General features: G+C 39.6%; 1 protein-coding gene across 1 annotated transcript; it reads left to right on the forward strand.

Moving 5' to 3' along the window:
* The first annotated feature begins 6,010 nt into the window (after positions 1-6,010).
* LOC129007692 (peptidyl-prolyl cis-trans isomerase A-like) lies at positions 6,011-6,621 on the forward strand. Its single transcript, XM_054438875.2, has one exon. The coding sequence runs from the start codon at positions 6,038-6,040 to the stop codon at positions 6,533-6,535; it is 498 nt and encodes a 165-aa protein (XP_054294850.2). The 5' UTR covers positions 6,011-6,037; the 3' UTR covers positions 6,536-6,621.
* The last annotated feature ends 16,622 nt before the right edge of the window (positions 6,622-23,243 follow it).

Below are 23,243 nucleotides of genomic sequence, written 5' to 3' on the forward strand. Positions count from 1 at the left end.
GATAAGCATATTGTATCAACGGTAATTTCCTGATTTTGATAATATACTTTTATGTGAAAGAATTTCTGTAATTTTAGGAAAAAATGGCTAAAGTATTTAGGAGTAAACAGGCATCCAATTTACAACTTACCCTTAAAGATTATACACGCACACACAAAACTCATGTGTGTGTGCATGTGTGTGTACAGAGAAAGAGATAGAGCAAATAAATTGTTAACATGTGGGGAATATGAGTAATGGGTATCCAGAAAGTTTTTTGTAGTATTTTTTTCTTTTCTTTCTTTCTTTTTTTCTTTCTTTTTTTTTTCTTTGAGACTGAGTATCTCTCTTGTATCCCAGGCTGGAGTGCAATGGCACTATCTCTGCTCACCGTAACCTCCAACTTTCAGGTTCAAGTGATTCTCCTCCCTCAGCCTCCCAAGTAGCTGGAATTACAGGCATGTGCCACCATGCCCTGCTAATTTTGTATTTTTTTTTTTTTTAGTAGAGATGGGGTTTCTCCATGTTGGTCAGGCTGGTCTCGAACTCCTGACCTCAGGCGATGCACCCACCTTGGCCTCCCAAAGTGGTGGGATTACAGGTGTGAGCCACCATGACTGGCCTTTTTTTTTTTTTTTTTTTTTTTTTGAGGCAGAGTCTCGCTCTATTGCCCAGGCTAAAGTGCAGTGGTGCGATATTGGCTCACTGCAACCTCCACCTCCCAGGTTCAAGCAATTCTGCCTCAGCCTCCTGAGTAGGTGGCACTACAGATGTCAGCCACCATACCCGGCTAATTTTTGTATTTTTAGTAGAGACGGGGTTTCTCTATATTGGCCAGGCTGGTCTTGAACTCCTGACCTTGTGATCCATCCACTTTGGCCACCCAAAGTGCTGGGATGACAGGCGTGTGCCACTGTGCCTGGCTTTTTATTTTATTTTTTTTTTTTGAGACAAGAATTTCACTCTTGTTGCCCAGGCTGGAGTGCAATGCGCCATCTCGATTCACTGCAACCTCCGCCTCCTGGCTCTAAGCGATTCTTCTGCCTCAGCCTCCCAAGTAGTCGGGATTACAGGCATGCGCCACCATGCCCGACTGATTTTGTATTTTTAGTAGAGACAGGATTTCACCATGATGATCAGGCTGGTCTCAAACTCCTGACCTATGGTGATCTGCCCACCTCGGCCTCCTAAAGTGCTGGGATTACAGGCATGAGCCACCGCACGCGGCCTGTAGTATTCTTACAAATTTTCTGTTGGCCTGAAATTATTTCAAAAGTTAAAAATTAAAAAGGTGATTATTAATTTTTTGGCTTGTCCAACCAGATGTTAATTACTGAAGTGAGGAATATTCTGAGAAGGGTTTCCCACTCTATCCCTGCCCCTCAAGTTCTGGTGCTACGGCTTTCCATTTCAATATTCACTACTGGTTTCATGTGTTTGAGGACCCTGGACTTTTATAAAGTGGGAAGAAGAAACAGCCAATGTGATTCCTCCTGACAAATACACAGGACTTACTTAAATGCAGATGCTGGTCCACAGGCTTTGACTGGCTTCTGTGCTTTGATTTAGCTTCCCAGTGGCTTACTGTTGCTGTTCACCAATGTGTTAGGCAATGTCCTTATCTAGAATGCTCCATCTGATACTCCACCACACTCTCAATCATTATGTATATTAAATTAGATCTATTGCCCTGACCACATCTGAAATCACACTCTGTTCCCTACCTCTGCTCTACTCTCAACCTAGGCATCCTCTTCTACTTCTGCAGGGGCTTGAACTTCAAGTGGTATTTTTGCTCTCTAATGTTTGTCCAATTCTATTACATAAAACCTGTGCCCTACTCTCTCTAATTCATACCTTTATTCTTGATTTTTCAAACACCTATCTGGAGATCAGAGAATTACGGGCTGCAGATAAAATTTTGAGTAATGCCGGCTTTATAGTTGATAATTCAAGCTTTTGTTTTGGATGAATTTTTCTAGGAAAAATTGTAGTGAGAAGACTAGAGAGCCATGAGGATCTCCCAATGTTTAACAGGTAAAATATTCACTTATTAAATTATAGATATCATATATATTTTTATGTCATAATTGCAAAGAAAAATTAAAAACAAAGATACCATAGTCCCTCCTTATCCACGGGAGTTATGTTACAAGATCCCCAGTGGATGCCTGAAACCACAGACAGAACCAAACTTTATCTAGACTAAGCTTTTACCTATACTTACATTCCTATGATAAAGTTTAGTTTCTAAGTTAGGCACAGTATGAGATTAATAAAAATAACTAATAATAAAATAGAACAATTAGAACAATATGCAGTAATTAAAGTTGTGAATGTGGTCTCTCTGTCTTTCTCTCTCTCAAAATATCTTAATGTTTTCAGATCATAGTTGACAATGGGTAACTGAAACTGTGGAAAGTTAAACCATGGATAAGAGGGTCTACTGTAATAACAGTGCCATGTGTAACTTTCAAAGTATGGTACAAAACTAAACAATATGGACAAGGGAGTGGAGCTTATAGTTAAATGGAAAGAACATTAAGCCAGGAGTCAGGATTTGGCACCTCAGTTCTAGTCTCGTCTCAGCCACTATCCTGTTTACTAAAGATCAATCAGCCTCTCTGAGTCTCAGATGAAGAGGTCATAAGCTACCTGGCTCCTGAAGTTTCTTCCAGCCATCTCTAAATGTCTATGTCTATCTCTTAAAAGTTTACTTAGTGAGACAATTTTTCATGGTCTTCTTTGAGACATTTGTAGTGTCTTTCAACCTAGAGATTCGATGATTTCATGGATTATTTTCAGATTAACTGAAAATTATTTTCACCCTGAGGAAAAAGAATTGATCAAACATGAGCTATAGCAATCAGTTAAACTGACTTAGTGACTCATCCTCATTATTGCAGAGTTCACAGTTGCTGTAAATCTCATTAAATCACAGCAAAGTACACTTATGTTGACACAGTGGTAAAATGAATAGTCATTAATTGGAGGAGAGGAGATAACTTCATTTTTTCTTATCATAAAAGTAAAAAATTCTTATTGGAAAAGAAATTAGAAATGCAGAATATTATAAAGAAGAAACTAAAGATCACCCACAATTCCATTGCCGGAAATAACTTCTCACAACATTATTAAACATTACTTTTTAAATACTATCCTAAAGCAATAGTTATATATATAATATATGTTTACAATGGCATTATCATAATGAAAAATTGAGAATTACTCCATCTATAGAGGACTGATTAAATAAATCATTAGCCATCTATACAGAGGACTATTACATTAGAAAGTGAGAGGTGTTTGCTTGAGTTAGCACTTGATCACAATCAACTATAGGACTTAACTTAATTGTGATGCATCTTGACACTGCACGCTGCGGATTACTAGTACTCCCCTTCTGATCAGCATACATTTAGTGCTTCATTCAAGGCCAAGGACATGACTAAACCAATCCCAATAGTTCATCATTGTGGTGTATTTTTAGCAAGGGATCACTTTTAGTACTAAGTAGAGAATCATTTTGGGTTGAAGCAGGAAAACAAAAACCACAGTAGGTGTTTCAACAGACAAATTGTATTAAAAGGAACTGATCAAATAGTATTAGCAAATTGAAAAATGAGGACACTGAAGTAACACATAGCTTTGTCCAAGCCCATTGAACAGAATATCTTGAAAAATAGGAAGAGGATACTAAAATAACACATAGCTCGCAACTGCATGAAGCCCTATCACCTCAATGATAAAAGAAGCATAAAGATAAAAGGTTAGAGTAATTAGCACCTGAAACTTGGAGAGGCCCTCCAGAACTGGGATGATCTCTGAAGAAGGATGGTGATGATGCCTCGGCAGCTCCAAGGAGGAGCCTGTGAAGTGGGGACATTAATGTTTCCTATTTTATAAGGTTCTTATGTAGATTAAATGAGATGATGCATATGAAGCTCTAACTGTAATTATTGGTGGGAAGTAATGTAGGCCAGTAGTTGAGTGCAGAAACCATAATTCGGGCTGCCTGGGTTGAAATCTTATTTCTGAGAAGACCAGCATGTCATAGAAAGTCCCTTTACTTTCTTGTTATCATAGTGACTGTACATTGATTGCAATTCACTAAATCTTACTAGAATAGCAAACTGGACTATTTGTGATTAGATAGATACAAATTCTCAAAACAACTCCGACATGTTAGTAGTATAATTTTTCCCATATCACAGCTTAGAAAACTGAGATATAAGTAATTTTCTCAAGGCTACATAGCTCATAAGTGGTAGAACCTCTGTTGAATCAGAATTTTCCATAATATTCATCACCTTATTTCTTAGTTTATTTGTGCTACTATAACAAAATGCCACAGACTGGGTAATTTATAATGAATATAAATGTATTGGCTCACAGTTCTGGAGGCTGGGAACGCTGATATCAAGGTGCCAGCAGGTTTGGCAATTCTGATTCCAAGATGGTGCCTTAAATGATGCATCCTCTGGAGGGGAGGAACACTTTGTCCTCACATGACAGAAGGCAGAACAAAGAGACAAAAGGGGGCCCCTTTTATAAAGTCATAAATCCCACCCAGAGACCTCATGGCCTAATCAACCTCTTAAAGAGGTCACCTCTTAATACTGTTACAATGGCAATTAAATTTCAACAGGAGTTTTGAAAGGGACAAACATTCAAACCACAGCACCGTCTAATACATTATATATTTTTACTTATTTATCTCCCTCTACCCACTGGATTATAAGCTTCATGAGAACAAGTTATTCATTCATTCCTTCTTTCATTTATTTATTTATTTACTGCTATATTCCAAGCCCTTTGAACAGAGACTGGCACATAATAAGCATTAAATAAATATTTGATTGAATAGGAACCAAGTAGGGACCCAGAGAAAGAACTATACATATTATCTCACTTTATAATGGCAACAATGTTGAGATAGTAGAGTATGTATTATTTTGCCTCAATTTTATAGAAAAAAACAATATTAACAAAGTGAAATAAATGGTTTAAATCACAGATGTAGAAGAGCCTAGACCTCAGGATTACCATCCCATAGCTCTCTCCCATTATAAAAGAGTCTATTCTTAAAATTTGACGTAAAAGTCAAAAAAGATAATCAGAGAAAAGTGTGAAAAATAGGTATTAGGCTCATAATAAAATCTTTATGAAGTCAGTGCATCCCCGACCACTGTGGAGAATGCTGTAGTGGAATAATGAGCTATTTCACTATTATTATTTTCAGCACACTGTCAGCATAGCTTTCTCTCTCATCTGAATATTTCTAAGAATGTAGTTTCAACCCTAAGTCAAAATTACTTAGAAAAATTTCTGGGGTTTTTTGTATCCAGAAATCATTAATAACTTTATTTGAAAACCACACACACAAAAAAAGATTCAAAATGTGTCTACTTTAGGTTTCCCAGATAGCAGCTTGAGTTATAATCACGAATTAAATATTTAAAGACTTCAAAGCAGCATTTAGAGAAATAAGTGGGTAAATGCAACATGGCCATTGTACTTGAACCTCACAGGGTTTTGTAAATCTCAATTAATTAGTGTTTATAAGCTACCATGAGATCATTGGATAAATAATAGATAATAATAATTAAGTGTTATTATTACATGAAATGCATTATTGCATTTAAGTGCTCATGAAAATTGCTAAAATTAAAGAGTGCCGAATGGCAAAGCCCATACAAGTAATTTAAAGGGTGTATCGTTCCTTTAGTCTGAGCCCTGAGAGATGTTTGAAATTGGTTAACTGCCATGAAAAGTTGAAATGTTTTTGTGGATGGGGAAACAGAAGTACAAAGAGATACGGAGCACACACAGCTAGAAACAAAGCATGGTTTTCCTTGATCCCAACCTGGCACAAAGATACAGAATCATAATTGAGGCAAGACCCACTTACCAAACAAAACAATAAAGAAACAAGTTGTAAGCTCTAGTTGATAGCAATCAGCATAAACTTGCTTTGCAAAAACTAGCAGGTCTTTGTTCTTAAAATAACTGCTTTGGCTTTGCAGATGCCGCTGCCGGGAGCCCTGTACTATCAGTCATGGTCAACCCCACCGTGTTCTTCGACATCGCCTTTGACGGCGAGCCCTTGGGGTGCATCTCCTTCAAGCTGTTTGCAGACAAGTTTCCAAAGACAGAAGAAAACTTTCATGCTCTGAGCACTGGAGAGAAAGGATTTAGTTATAAGGGTTCCTGCTTTCACACAAATATTCCAGGGTTTATGTGTCAGAGTAGTGACTTCACACGCCATAATGGTACTGGTGGCAAGTCCATCTACGGGGAGAAATTTGAAGATGAGAACTTCATCCTAAAGCACACAGGTCCTGGCATCTTGTCCATGGCAAATGCTGGACCCAACACAAATGGTTCCCAGTTTTTCATCTGCACTGCCAAGACTGAGTGGTTGGATGGCAAGCATGTGGTCTTTGGCAAGGTGAAAGAAGGCATGAATATTTTGGAGGCCATGGAGCGCTTTGGGTCCAGGAATGGCAAGACCAGCAAGAAGATCATCAGCATTGCTGACTGTGGACAACTCTAATAAGTTTGACTTGTGTTTTATCTTAACCACCAGACCATTTCTTCTGTAGCTCAGGAGAGCACCCCTCCACCCCATTTGCTCGCAGTATCCTATCACCTTTGTGCTCTTGCTGCAGTTGCCTTTGGGTTCCATGTTTTCCTTGTTCCCTTCCCTGCCTAGCTGGATTGCAGAGTTAAGTTTATGATTATGAAATCAAAACTAAATAAAAATTTAAAAAATAAAATAAAATAACTGCTTCTACTGATCAAGGAGTCAGAGTCACCGCGAGTTTTCACCTAAGTTTCCATCTATGCTGGAAATCAGTGCCAACATCAATATGTTCAATTACAAGCAATAAGCTTGAAAGATGTTTCAATTTTATAAAATTAAATGTAATCTTCTTAGTGTAGCTTTAAGTTAGTTTATAGAGTGAATAGGGATGGTATGGCTGCCACACAACTTACCAGTTCTTCAACTTTCTTCTTCAGTAAGTTCTTCTCCCTGTATCCCTGGGAAAATAGAGAAGTTCCTTTATTTTCAGATGAGTGAAACACCAAGAAGGCTGTAGAGTGTTTTTTCTAGTCATTTGGACAAGTGAGTATAAATGAGTAGGGGTCAGGGATCTTCCTTGCATAACTATGAAAATCAGTGTGTTGAAAGTTTATAAATAGAGGTGAGGCATTGAGCGACAGGTGAGCGCATTTGTTAGGATCTTTCTGGCAATGCTTTTCCCTTTGGCCTTTTCCAGGAGCACGGCTCTTTTGTATTTGTCACCCAGGACCTGGGTGCCTGACTAAGTAGCATGGCTTTAGACAGCAAATAACTCTCTAGCCATAGCAGAATGCAAGCGTGAGTTGATAAACTTTTTTTTTTTTTAACTCTGCCACTGTTTGTTTTTCTCCCTTCTGACCTTGAAAACAAAAATTGATCTAACTTCTACAAGAAGATTTTGTTTAGAGTACCATAAGGTACTAAAGAGTAAGATATTTCAGAAATATTTTAGGAAGACTGATGTACAAAGGATAAATTAATCAAGATTAGTATAAAATGTCCATTCCTTATCTAAAGTAAAGTTATATTTGGCCAGGCACGGTGGCTCACGCCTGTAATTCCAGCAACTTGGGAGGCCAACGCGGGTGGATCACTTGAGGTCAGAAGCTTGAAACCAGCCTGGCCAACATGGTGAAACGCTATCTCTACTAAAAATACAAAAATTAGCCAGGCGTGGTGGTGCACGCCTGTAATCCCAGCTACTCAGGAGGCTGAGGCAGGAGAATTGTTTGAACCCGGGAGGCAGAGATTGCAGTGAGCCAAGATCGCAGCATTGCACCCCAACCTGGGCGACAGAGTGAGACTCCGTCTCAAAATACATAAATAAATAAATAAATAATAATAATAAGTTATATTCATGGAGAGTTGAAAAACATTTGAAAGCACTTAAATCAACACATCTACTATTTATTGTCAAACATGAAGTTATAGACATAGTCAAATCTCTATAGACAACATAGGGTCAGTGTATATTTTTCCAACCAATTTTGAAAATAGTGTTTACTTGCTTTAAACATCTATGGCATTTTTAATTCTCACATCTCCATTTTCCTTAACACCAAAAATATTGTCCCATCTTCACAATAAAAGGTCACAAGACTATTTTAAGTACTAGGCTATCTTTCTGAAAAGCTTCTTAATTATGTAGTTAAAATGCTTTTATTGCTTACGAAGTAGTTCTAAGTTATGGTCTTTCCTCGCTGCCCGCCCAATCAGACCTCAAGATACATGATACATAAATTTATTTCCCTAAAACTATATGCTTACATTTTCTCTTGGTTTGTTTATTTAATAAAGTTTTCCATAAAATCTAACTCATTTTTCTTTACAATCAGCATTGTAAGCCCACTCCAGAGATTGCATTTTTTTTCAGTCCAATCTAAAACTGGTGTTCTTGTCTGTCATTTTCTTCACAAAACTTCTGTCAATGACTTCTGTTTTTATTTTTAACTTTCTACTAAATGTCTTGAGATGATACCTTGATGCATCTGAAGTTTATTAGGAAATATAGGAAGAAAAGTTAATGATAAAATTATGCAATAGTCAGTGCGTTAAATTTGAATAGCTAAATATTTGTTGATAAATAGGCTTTGGGGATTCCAGCAGTTGGGGAAGAACTATCCATTGGATTCCTTCTTGCCTCTAGGAGCAGACAATACAAATTAGATATGTACATGTAGCTTTTTGCCCAGACACTCTTTGACCTCTATTACTGCCTTAGTTCCCTTAGACTCCAGTTGCCTCCGACAGCAGCCTGCATGAAATCACTTTTTAACAAAAAAGCTTCTTAGTTTACCTAATTCTACCCCTGTGTCATTTTAACCAAATTTTCTCTGCCACCCCACTGCAGCATCTCAGAGGAATACTTAAGGGAAAGTTAGATCAGTACAGTTTGGTATTTTATTTTTGTAAGTCGGAGTCTCACTATTTGCCCAGGCTGCTCTTGAACTATTGGGCTCAATTGATCCTCCTGCCTCAGCCTCCCAAGTACCTGGAAATATGGGCATGATCACTGTGCCAAGCTCAATAGTAATATTGGTGCTTCTTTCTTGCAGTGCTGTACTATATTTAAAATAACTTCTTGTTTGTAACCACTTGCAAAATATTCGTGATTTCTTCCCAGGTTGTAAAGGGCACCAAATTACTATTACTTTGAAATGGTAACTTTGTGGGCCTGTCTACATGCCCCTTCCATAGAGAAGGAAGAATTCTTCATTATATTTTATTTTATTTTCTTAGATGGAGTCTTGCTCTGTCACCTGGGCTGGAGTGCAGCGGTACAGTCTGGGCTCACTGCAGCTTCTTTCTGCTGGGTTCAAGCTATCCTGCCTCAGCCTCCCTAGTAGCTGGGATTACAGGCGCGTGCCGAAATGCCCGGCTAATATTTGTATTTTTAGTAGAGATGGGGTTTCACTATGTTGTCTAGGCTGGTATCAAACTCCTGATCTCAGGTGATCCACCCACCTCAGCCTCCCAAAGTGCTAGGATTACAGGCGTGAGCCACTGCGCCCAGCCAAGAAGGAAGAATTTTTGTAAGTGGTTAACGTGTTCTATCTGAAGATCAGCAAACGGAATAAACTACCTTAGCAGATTTAGTTTAGCTATTTGCTAGCAATGTGAAGTTTGGCAAATCAATCTCTCTAAGTCTCTAAAATAGGAAAAGCAATACCAGTCCTAGTGTTTTGAAACACCGTGACCATCTATTGCTGTCAAATTCCCAACATTCTTTTTCCCTCTGGGAACAGCCCCTTCCTACCTCCTGTAGTTCTGATACAACGGTTATTTCTGAGAGCCCCACCAATCTCCTGACCACAAGGTTTAGCAAGTGACACAGACATAGCCAATCAGAATACTGCAGCCCTCTCTTTGTATTATAATTGGTCCCAGATATGGGCACATGACCCACAAAGGGCTAATTGAAGTCCCTGTTTGAGTTTTGCTATATGAACACACAGAATCTCTCCTCTAGGACAGCAAGCACTGAGAAATATGTGAAGCCAAAGCCAGATAGCTTTGGATTTTATTCTCAGGCCAATTATCGGAGAGAAAATCTGAGGTGAGAGTTTGGGACAGAGTTAGAGATGCCCCCGAAGATTTAAATTAAGCCTTTAACACCCTCCCCACCCCCGAAGGATTCCCTCCCCTTCAATGCTTACACTAGTTCAAGTTGTTTTGTGCTTCTTGCCGCTGAAAGGGCTCTGAGTAATAGGGTTAAATGAGACAAAGTATGTGAAGTATAAAGATATGTACAAACATAAGGTGTAACTATCACTCTCGGGGAATGCCATGCCACATCCCTAAATTTATTATGAATAAAAATTGGTATCAGAGAAATAGAGTCAGGACTATATGATGTGGAATCACTTGACAAATATGATTATGGTGTACTAATGACATGACCTCCAATTATGTCCCATACAATCCATAACAAAAATTTAGGGGCCACTTTCATCCTGAAGTATACTCTGAATTTCTCTTTTTTTTTTTTTTTTTTTGAGATGGAGTCTCACCTGTCACCCAGGCCAGAGTACGGTGGCATGACGTCAGCTTATTGCAACCTCTGTCTCCTGGGTTCAGGTGATTCTCCTGCCTCAGCCTCCCGAGTAGCTGGCATTACAAGCATGTGCCACCACACCTGGCTAATTTTTATATTTTTAGTAGAGACGGGGTTTCACCATGTTGGCCAGGCTGGTCTTGAACTCCTGACCTCAGGTGATCTGCCCACCTCAGCCTCCCAAAGTGCTGAGATTACAAGAGTGAGCTACGCCCAGCATACCCTGAATTTCTACAGAACAAGATATGGATAAGACAGTACAAACTGAGCTCTGATGAGCCACACTACATGATAAAGTTTCAAAAATTGCCTAAAAGCACAAATCATTTAGATATACTGTCAAAATACGACAGAATTGCACCTATTCTTTTAAATTACATTATACACACTTTGTTTATGTCTTCTATGTGAATGTTCAAAGAACAGAGACTGTTGTGATATTTTGTAGTTTTGTGTCTTCCGTGACTATGATGATTTCTCCTCTGTCTTCTACCACCCCCCACCTTCAGTACTAAATTGGGTTGTTACCTTAAAAGGCAAAAATTAGTGACTATATTTGTCCCTGTTGAAACAGGGAATAAACAAACAGCTGCGGTTAGTGCGTAGGCATTTAAGACGTTCAGAATGCAGATTGTGGTTTAGATATCTGTCTGAAAAATGGGATTCCCAGGATAGGAGTACATTTAGAAATTAACACAGCGTACAGGTAGAGCAAAGACATGGAAGATAAATAAAATCTCGAGGACTAGCTCAATTCCTTTATAAGCACAATGTTAGACAGTAAAATACACAATAATGTTAATCTAACTCTGTGACATGTGGGCAGACAATTTTCTGACACATCAGAAAATAAATAGGGCAAATCTGTTTTTAGTCTGTGTGTTTTCCTCTTTACCAAATGGAAAAAAAAAATCCTGCATTTTTGCACCAAGATCCTGTTTGTGAAACACAGAAGGCCATATTAGTCCAAAACAAGAACGCCACATTTAATTTAGCTCAATATAATGACTATTTGAGGACACATTGTGTGACGGAAACTGAGCAAAAGAGTGGGCATACGAACTGGCTAATACTCAATCTTAAGTAGAAAAGTAAAATATAAAAGCCCAATCTACAAAATGTACAAGAGAGAAATTTCTCTGCTTGGCCATATGGAGAAGGAGGGTTTGAAACCACACATTCTGACTCCTGATCAAGTGTTCTATCCACTGTATCACAGGTTCAAGATTCCACATGTCTATGTTTATCCGTTCCCACCCTGTTTACATCAGGTCAACAAATAGAATGTGTATTACGTACTCCATGAATCCTGTAGGAGAAATAAGCCTAGCTCAAAGGAAATAGTGGGTAACTCTCACTGAGCATGGCTGGGAAGCTTCCTGATGGAAGCAATCTGTGTAAGATATTGAAAAAATGATTTTTCCTTGGATAAGGATGAGAAAGAGTGGTGCAGAGGTAAGAAAATCATGATGAACTTGGAGGAGAGTTTAACACACCTAGAGAGTAAAATAAGTAGCCCTGAGGAGTTGGAAGAGAAATCCCCTTCCTAGATTATTTGTTCTATTTTAAGCAGGGAAATGCTTGGTTGAAGCCACAAATGAATTAATTATTCTTCAAAACCACTGAACTGTACAAGTTTCTATGGCTTCTAGGGCTAAGGAGATCTTGTTCTCATAATGAAGTGGAAGCAGCTATTAACTCTAGATCTGTACTTTGCCATCTTGGCTTTGTTCCATCAAAGCCATTCTCTCAAACAGTATTTGCACAGCACTACAGTCATATTTACACATCAGGGACAGAATTGGATGGAACCCATTTCTGGTCTCCAGTTCTTTATCCCAATCCCAACCCCACATTGTCCATCATCCTGGTTAATTAAGAGAGGGTCTTCCACATTAGAAAGTAGACTGCTTTCTGTACATAGGCAAAAAAATCAGTCTCCTCAAATAAAGCCAAATATTGTATTTCAGGTTTGTCTTGTCCTTCAAGGTAAACAGTTTCACTCTCTCTTCCAGCCCCAGTGAAGGTGTAACCATAATTGAAAGGCAAAGCCAAAATGCTGGGAAGTTGAGCCAGGACAATCTACAGGCTGTGGAATTTATCCTGTGTAACTGAAAGTTAAAAGCCACAATTCCTGTTCATCCATAATGTTTAACCATACTTTGGCTGAAGATTCAAGTAAAGGTTTTCAGTCTTTCCATTCTATTTTTAGTTCTCATGATGCATCAACCAAAATGTAATCATAATGTTCTTGTTGCATTATTTGAAAGCTCTCTAAGCTTAACCTAAACAATCAGACCTCTGGAAAATTAGGGAAAATATGAATTTTTAAGCAGATTCTCTAGGAGAAAATAGGATTTTGAATTACCTTATTAGAATCAAATTACATGTAGAAGAATATTACAATTATTTTACAGTTTTATTTTTTTTTCACTCACAAATGTGAACACATGCTAGGTCAGCATACTCTTTTTCGTCTGTGTTAGAAAGGAGAAAACCAAGTTTTGCCTTCATTTAGTTTTCCGGAAAACATTTATTGAGCAGCAATGGTGTGTCAAATAATTACAAATAAGCAGGACAAGGCCTTTGCCCTTGGACAGAAGAGATAATGCATAAAGTAAGTAAACATGTGCGTTTAAGTGTGCAGCACAGCATTACAGACATTATGAAAGAAATTAGGACAGGACACAGTTGTTGTATGAAGTTGACTATGGGTCTCAGAAAATGAGCCATCATCATAGGGAACAGTACATGTTTGCCAAGTACTGTTGAGACATGGCAGAATGGTGAGGTTGACAAGGAATTAGGGAAGGGTACTCCAGCAGTCACAACAGGAGAAAGGGCAAAGACACATGAGTAGGCTTAGTCCAGTATTTCTCAGACTTGTGTTGTATTTAGATCTCTTATAAAGGAATATATTTCTCATGTATCCTGGAGTCAATTTAGATTACATGCGTAGAAACATAACACTAAGTATAAACCCTAATGCTTATAGCTATTACATAATTATAAAACCAAACAGATGAACAAATTATAAAGAAAAATATAAAACTAGTATCATTTAAATAATGTCAGTTTAATGGTATGACTGATAATTTTTGCTAAAACAATATTGTCTTGATTGCTATGAACCTTTTGAAATTGATAAACCTATACTACTTTGTCCTAAGTGATGATTCAATTATTTCATCTTTTTTTTTAAACTAGAACCACTGCCAAATCTTTGTACAGGAAGCCGTGACATGACTTGGTCTTCATTGATAAAATAATCTATCTTTTGAAATATTGTCTCCTCTCTTTACTCATTAGTCCATGATGATAAGGCAAGTTTGTGGTATTAGTAAGAAAGTGGTCATCGCTGCAGGGGGTGGTGGCTCGTGCCTGCAATCCCAGCACTTTGAGAGGCTGAGGCAGGTGGATCACTTGAGCTCAGGAGTTCCAGACCAGCCTGGGCAAAGGGTGAAACCCCATCTCCACAAAAAAAAATATATATATATAAAATATTAATATATAATATATATAAAATATTAATCTATTTTATATATATATAAATTAGCTGGGCATGGTGGCATGTGCCTATGTTCCTAGTTACTCAGGAGGCTGAGGTGGTAGGATCTCTTGAGCCCGGGAGGCAGAGGTTGCAGTGAGCCAAGATCGCACCACTGCATTCCAGCCTGGGCAACAGAGGAATACCCCATCTCAAAAATAAAATAGGAAGTGGTCATCATCCTAGACCCTTAGTACTCAAAAAGTGTTCCAGGGAGTAGCAGCACTGGCATCACATGGAGCTTGTTAGAAATGTCTTGGGCCGAGGCTGGAGCCAAGATGGCCAAATAGGAACAGCTCCCGTCTACAGCTCCCAGCGTGAGCCACGCAGAAGACGGGTGATTTCTGCATTTCCATCTGAGGTACTGGGTTCATCTCACTAGGGAGTGCCAGACAGTGGGTGCAGGACAGTGGGTGCAGCGCACCATGTGCGAGCTGAAGCAGGGCGAGGCATTGCCTCACTCGGGAAGTGCAACGGGTAAGGGAGTTCCCTTTCCTAGTCAAAGAAAGGGGTGACAGACGGCACCTGGAAAATCGGGTCACTCCCACCCCAATACTGCGCTTTTCTGACAGGCTTAAAAAACAGCACACCAGGAGATTATATCCCGCAGCTGGCTCGGAGGGTCCTATGCCCATGGAGTCTCGCTGATTGCTAGCACAGCAGTCTGAGATCAAACTGCAAGGCGGCAGCGAGGCTGGGGGACGGGCGCCCACCATTGCCCAGGCTTGCTTAGGTAAACAAAGCAGCTGGGAAGCTCGAACTGGGTGGAGCCCACCACAGCTCAAGGAGGCCTGCCTGCCTTTGTAGGCTCCACATCTGGGGGCAGGGCACAGACAAACAAAAAGACAGCAGTAACCTCTGCAGACTTAAATGTCCCTGTCTGACAGCTTTGAAGAGAGCAGTGGTTCTCCCAGCACGCAGCTGGAGATCTGAGAAAGGGCAGACTGCCTCCTCAAGTGGGTCCCTGACCCCTGACCCCCGAGCAGCCTAACTGGGAAGCACCACCAATTTGGGCCAGACGGACACCTCACATGGCCGGGTACTCCTCTGAGACAAAACTTCCAGAGGAACGATCAGATAGCAGCATTCACGGTTCACGAAAATCCGCTGTTCTGCAGCCACCGCTGCTGGTACCCAGGCAAACAGGGTCTGGAGTGGACCTCTAGCAAACTCCAACAGACCTGCAGCTGAGGGTCCTGTCTGTTAGAAGAAAAACTAACAAAAAGAAAGGACATCCACACCAAAAACCCATCTGTACATCACTATCATCAAAGACCAAAAGTAGATAAAACCACAAAGATGGGGAAAAAACAGAGCAGAAAAACTGGAAACTCTAAAAAGCAGAGTGCCTCTCCTCCTCCAAAGGAATGCAGCTCCTCACCAGCAATGGAAGAAAGCTGGATGGAGAATGACTTTGACGACCTGAGAGAAGGCTTCAGACGATCAAACAACTCCGAGCTACAGGATGAAATTCAAACCAAAGGCAAAGAAGTTGAAAACTTTGAAAAAAATTTAGACTAATGTATAACTAGAATAACCAATACAGAGAAGTGCTTAAAGGAGCTGATGGAGCTGAAAGCCAAGGCTCGAGAACTACGTGAAGAATGCAGAAGCCTCGGGAGCAGATGTGATCAACTGGAAGAAAGGGTATCAGTGATGGAAGATGAAATGAATGAAATGAAGTGAGAAGGGAAGTTTAGACAAAAAAGAATAAAAAGAAACGAACAAAGCCTCCAAGAAATATGGGACTATGTGAAAAGACCAAATCTATGTCTGATTGGTGTACCTGAAAGTGACGGGGAGAATGGAACCAAGTTGGAAAACACTCTGCAGGATATTATCCAGGAGAACTTCCCCAATCTAGCAAGGCAGGCCAACATTCAGATTCAGGAAATACAGAGAACGCCACAAAGATACTCCTCGAGAAGAGCAACTCCAAGACACATAATTGTCAGATTCACCAAAGTTGACATGAAGGAAAAAATGTTAAGGGCAGCCAAAGAGAAAGGTTGGGTTACCCACAAAGGGAACCCCATCAGACTAACAGCAGATCTCTCGGCAGAAACTCTGCAAGCCAGAAGAGAGTGGGGGCCAATATTCAACATTCTTAAAGAAAAGAATTTTCAACCCAGAATTTCATATCCAGCCAAACTAAGCTTCATAAGTGAAGGAGAAATAAAATCCTTTACAGACAAGCAAATGCTGAGAGATTTTGTCACCACCAGGCCTGCCCTAAAAGAGCTCCTGAAGGAAGCGCTAAACATGGAAAGGAACAACCGGTACCAGCCACTGCAAAATCATGTCAAATTGTAAAGATCATCGAGGCTAGGAAGAAACTGCATCAACTAACGAGCAAAATAACCAGCTAACATCATAATGACAGGATCAAATTCACACATAACAATATTAACTTTAAATGTAAAGGGACTAAATACTCCAATTAAAACACACAGACTGGCAAATTGGATAAAGAGTCAAGACCCATCAGTGTGCTGTATTCAGGAAACCCATCTCACGTGCAGAGACACACATAGGCTCAAAATAAAAGGATGGAGGAAGATCTACCAAGCAAATGGAAAACAAAAAAAGGCAGGGGTTGCCATCCTGGTCTCTGATAAAACAGACTTTAAACCAACAAAGATCAAAAGAGACAAAGAAGGCCATTACATAATGGTAAAGGGATTAATTCAACAAGAAGAGCTAACTATCCTAAATATATATGCACCCAATACAGGAGCACCCAGATACATAAAGCAAGTCCTGAGTGACCTACAAAGAGACTTAGACTCCCACACAATAATAATGGGAGACTTTAACACCCCACTGTCAACATTAGACAGATCAACGAGACAGAAAGTCAACATGGATACCCAGGAATTGAACTCAGCTCTGCACCAAGGGGACCTAATAGACATCTCCAGAACTCTCCACCCCAAATCAACAGAATATACATTTTTTTCAGCACCACACCACACCTATTCCAAAATTGACCACATAGTTGGAAGTAAAGCTCTCCTCAGCAAATGTAAAAGATCAGAAATTATAACAAACTGTCTCTCAGACCACAGTGCAATCAAACTAGAACTCAAAATTAAGAAACTCACTCAAAACCGCTCAACTACATGGAAACTGAACAACCTGTTCCTGAATGACTACTGAGTACATAATGAAATGAAGGCAGAAATAAAGATGTTCTTTGAAACCAACGAGAACAAAGACACAACATACCAGAATCTCTGGGAAACATTCAAAGCAGTGTGTAGAGGGAAATTTATAGCACTAAATGCCCACAAGAGAAAGCAGGAAAGATCCAAAATTGACACCCTAACATCACAATTAAAAGAACGAGAAAAGCGAGAGCAAACACATTCAAAAGCTAGCAGAAGGCAAGAAATAACTAAAATCAGAACAGAACTGAAGGAAATAGAGACACAAAAAAACCCTTCAAAAAATTAATGAATCCAGGAGCTGGTTTTTTGAAAGGATCAACAAAATGATAGACTGCTAGCAAGACTAATAAAGAAGAAAAGAGAGAAAAATCAAATAGACGCAATAAAAAATGATAAAGGGGATATCACCACCGATCCCACAGAAATACGGACTACCATCAGAGAATATTACAAACACCTCTACGCAAATAAACTAGAAAATCTAGAAGAAATGGATAAATTCCTCGACACATACACACTCCCAAGACTCAATCAGGAAGAATTTGACTCTCTGAATAGACCAATAGCAGGCTCTGAAATTGTGGCAATAATCAACACCTTACCAACCAAAAACAGTCCAGGACCACATGGATTCACAGCCGAATTCTACCAGAGAGAGGTAAAAGGAGGAACTGGTACCATTCCTTCTGAAACTATTCCAATAAATAGAAAAGGAGGGAATCCTCCCTAACTCATTTTATGAGGCCAGCATCATCCTGATACCAAAGCCTGGCAGAGACACAACCAAAAAAGAGAATTTTAGACCAATATCCTTGATGAACATTGATGCAAAAATCCTCAATAAAATACTGGCAAACAGAATCCAGCAGCACATCAAAAAGCTTATCCACCATGATCAAGTGGGCTTCATCCCTGGGATGCAAGGCTGGTTCAATATACACAAATCAATAAATGTAATCCAGCATATAAACAGAACCAAAGACAAAAACCACATGATTATCTCAATAGATGCAGAAAAGGCCTTTGACAAAATTCAACAACCCTTCATGCTAAAAACTCTCAATAAATTAGGTATTGATGGGATGTATCTGAAAATAATATGACCTATCTATGACAAACCCACAGCCAATATCATACTGAATGGGCAAAAACTGGAAGCATTCCCTTTGAAAACTGGCACAAGACAGGGATGCCCTCTCTCACCACTCCTATTCAACATAGTGTTGGAAGTTCTGGCCAGGGCAATTAGGCAGGAGAAGGAAATCAAGGGTATTCAATTAGGAAAAGAGGAAGTCAAATTGTCCCTGTTTGCAGACCACATGATTGTATATCTAGAAAACCCCATTGTCTCAGTCCAAAATCTCCTTAAGCTGATAAGCAACTTCAGCAAAGTCTCAGGATACAAAATCAGTGTACAAAAATCACAAGCATTCTTATACACCAATAACAGACAAACAGAGAGCCAAATCATGAGTGAACTCCCATTCACAATTGCTTCAAAGAGAATAAAATACCTAGGAATCCAACTTACAAGGGATGTGAAGGACCTCTTCAAGGAGAACTACAAACCACTGCTCAATGAAATAAAAGAGGATACAAACAAATAGAAGAACATTTCATGCTCATGGGTAGGAAGAATCAATATCGTGAAAATGGCCATACTGCCCAAGGTAATTTATAGATTCAATGCCATCCCCATCAAGCTACCAATGACTTTCTTCACAGAATTGGAAAAAACTACTTTCAAGTTCATATGGAACCAAAAAAGAGCCCGCATCGCCAAGTCAATCCTAAGCCAAAAGAACAAAGCTGGAGGCATCACACTACCTGACTTCAAACTATACTACAAGGCTACAGTAACCAAAACAGCATGGTACTGGTACCAAAACAGAGATATAGATCAATGGAACAGAACAGAGACCTCAGAAATAACGCCACATATCTACAACTATCTGATCTTTGACAAACCTGACAAAAACAAGAAATGGGGAAAGGATTCCCTATATAATAAATGGTGCTGGGAAAACTGGCTAGCCATATGTAGAAAGCTGAAACTGGATCCCTTCCTTACACCTTATACAAAAATTAATTCAAGATGGATTAAAGACTTAAATGTTAGACCTAAAACCATAAAAACTCTAGAAGAAAATCTAGGCATTACCATTCAGGACATAGGCATGGGCAAGGACTTCATGTCTAAAACACCAAAAGCAATGGCAACAAAAGCCAAAATTGACAAGTGGTATCTAATTAAACTAAAGAGCTTCTGCACAGTAAAAGAAACTACCATCAGAGCGAACAGGCAACCTACAGAATGGGAGAAAATTTTCACAACCTACTCATCTGACAAAGGGCTAATATCCAGAATCTACAATGAACTCCAACAAATTTACAAGAAAAAAACAAACAACCCCATCAAAAAGTGGGCGAAGGATATGAGCAGACACTTCTCCAAAGAAGACATTTATGCAGCCAAAACACACATGAAAAAATGCTCACCATCACTGGCCATCAGAGAAATGCAAATCAAAACCACAATGAGATACCATCTCACACCAGTTAGAATGGCAATCATTAAAAAGTCAGGAAACAACAGGTGCTGGAGAGGATGTGGAGAAATAGGAACACTTTTACACTGTTGGTGGGACTGTAAACTAGTTCAACCATTGTGGAAGTCAGTGTGGCGATTCCTCAGGGATCTAGAACTAGAAATACCATTTGACCCAGCTATCCCATTACTGGGTATATACCCAAAGGACTATAAATCATGCTGCTATAAAGACACATGCACACATATGTTTATTGCGGCACTATTCACAATAGCAAAGACTTGGAACCAACCCAAATGTCCAACAATGATAGACTGGATTAAGAAAATATGGCACATATACACCATGGAATACTATGCAGCCATAAAAAATGATGAGTTCATGTCCTTTGTAGGGACATGGATGAAACTGGAAATCATCATTGTCAGTAAACTGTCGCAAGAACAAAAAACCAAACACCGCATATTCTCACTCATAGGTGGGAATTGAACAATGAGAACACATGGACACAGGAAGGGGAACATCACACTCTGGGGACTGTTGTGGGGTGGGGGGATGGGGGAGGGATAGCTTTAAGAGATATACCTAATGCTAAATGACGAGTTAATGGGTGCAGCACACCAGCATGGCACATGTATACATATGTAACTAACCTGCACATTGTGCACATGTACCCTAAAACTTAAAGTATAATAATAATAAAATAAAACAAAAAAGAAAATGAGAACAAAATAACAAGGTTAATTTTAAAAACTGTTGTATAAAATTTCAAAAATATAATGGAGTGCTCTTATGATAAGCTAGCTATATTTCAGAAAAAATAAAAATTTTCTCTGCTCTAAAATCTAAAAAAAAAAAAAAGAAATGTCTTGGCCATACAGGACTTACTGATTCGGACTCAGTGCTTTAACAAAATCTCCAGGTGATTCCTATGCACACAAAGTTTGAAAAGCACTGACGTAGATGATTCAAAGTAGGCTTATATCATTTTAAAATTTTCAATCAAAATTAAAACGTAAAATTTCTCATAGATGCCTCTTAAACTTCTGATGATCCCTCTTGCTAACCCATTAGGGGAATTTAAAGAAATTCAGCTGGACTGAAGCATAATTTCAGAGGCAAAAGATAAGGCAATCAATAATGTTGGAGAGATAACAGAGACTGGTTTGGCACACGAAAGAGTTTGGACTCTATCCGTTAATCAATGAGGAGCCACTGAAGGATTTTAAGCCCTAGAGAGAATAATGAGATTTGCTTTTTTTAGAAAGATTATTCTGGCTGTAATCATGGATTAGAGAACTGCTGACTGGAGCCAGGGAGACAAGCTGAGGACTTATTTTAATTGCCTGGGCAGTGAGGACTGACCTAGTGCTGAAGCTGAGGCTAGAGAGGAGATAGCAAAGAGGTAGTTTGGTGACTGATTGCATGTCAAGTTTCCTTGATATCCAACTTAGGTAGAGAATGCAATTTGAAGAGCAGGTTTAGGAAAAAGGATAAGTGTACCAAAGTGTACATGCTGAGCTTGTGGTACCTTTGAAATATCCATTGTGGTGATGTCCAGTGGGCAGCTGCTACAAGGGCCTGCCTGGAGATATAGATTTTGGAGCAGTGAAAGAGATTGCAACAAGAATCATCAGAGAGGTCAGGCGCAGTGTCTTATGCCTGTAATCCCAGCACTTTGGGAGGCCGAGGCCGGCGGATCACCTGAGGTCAGGAGTTCAAGACCAGCCTGGCCAACACGGTGAAACCCTGTCTCTACTAAAAATACAAAAATTAGCCAGGCGTGGTGGCAGATGCCTGTAATCCCAGCTACTTGGGAGGCTGAGGCAGGAGAATCGCTTGAACCCGGGAGGCAGAGGTTGCAGTGAGCTGAGATCGTGCCACTGCACTCCAGCCTGGGGTACAAGAGCGAGACTTCGTCTCAAAAAAAAAAAAAAAATCATCATCAGAAAATAACTCATGGAGAAAATGTGGAATTCAAAATGATCGCCTTACCTTGCTAAATAATCTACACAGTTAAATGGGGTTCCTGGTGTTTATGAAATGTGTACTTTTGACCAAAATTTTATACTTATATATCGTCATAGTTAAGGGTCCTACTATGTTAACAGGATTAATCACATTGTTTTATTTATTTATTTATATTTTTTGAGACGGAGTCTCACTCTGTCGCCCAGGCTGGAGTGCAATTGCGCGATCTTCGCTCACTGCAACCTCTGCCGCCCAGGTTCAAGCGATTCTCCTGCCTCAGCCTCCCGAGTAGCTGGGATTACAGGCATTCTGCCACTGCGCCTGGCTAATTTTTGTAGTTTTAGTAGAGACGGGGTTTCACCGTCTTGGCCAGGCTGGTCTTGAACTCCTGACCTTGTGATCCACCCGTCTTGGCCTCCCAAAGTGCTGGGATTACAGGCATGAGCCACTGCGCCCGGCCTAATCACATTGTTTTAGAAATAATTTAGCTAGTCGTTATTTCTAATTTTTGAAGACGCCCTGAAAAACCTTAGACGAGAACTATGATTTTTTTTTTCTTATTTGAGAAGAAAATATTTTATGGTTAGGTAACCCTTTTTTTCTGTCTAGAGAAGGCTAGACAGTAGCAGTCTCCTTTTTACACGTAACTCCATAGTCATTTCTTATTGTCTGGAATGGCAGAAATCAATCATTATCAGAAAGAAAATCTCACTAATAGATCATTATGCAGGTGAATTGTTTTCAAAACTGGAAAAAGACAGTTTTTCATGTTTCCCATTGAGTCATCTGTCACATGGAGTTCACTAGAGATGGAGGGATAACCTGGAAATCCCTAGTCTTTCAGCTCCTCCCTGTCAAACAACCTCATTCACTATTTTTATTATTGTTTCCTTCCCTCTTCAACTGTCTCTATCTCCAGCATGAAAGGAAAAGTCAAATCATTTCAGGTCCTGAGTCATCCTTAAGCCTTCTGACTGAGGCAACCTATCAGACAAGATCCCAGCATACCTATTTCATGGTGAAACTGACCTTGGAAGCTAACACCAGGCAGTCATTGTCATAACAAAAGTTCCCTCCCAAGGGAAGAGACTGTGTCAGGTGACAACCCACCTACACCTCTCACTCCCGCCCAGTCCCAGTCCCATCTTCTCTGTGTGAGTTGAACCCAGAGGCCTAGGATAAAACTAGGCTTGTAAAAAAATAAAAAGAAAAAGAAATAAATTATTGTTTCAGTAGTATCAGTTATTAAATTTAAATAAGACATTCTTTTTTTTTTATTTTTTGGGACAGAGTCTTGCTCTGTTGCCCAGGCTGGAGTGCAGTGGTGCAATCTTGGCTCACTGCAACCTCCGCCTCCCAGGTTCAAGCAATTCTCCTGCATCAGCCT

The sequence above is a fragment of the Pongo pygmaeus genome, chromosome 9 (genome assembly GCF_028885625.2).
Source record: "Pongo pygmaeus isolate AG05252 chromosome 9, NHGRI_mPonPyg2-v2.0_pri, whole genome shotgun sequence".
NCBI classification, from domain to species: Eukaryota; Metazoa; Chordata; class Mammalia; order Primates; family Hominidae; genus Pongo; species Pongo pygmaeus.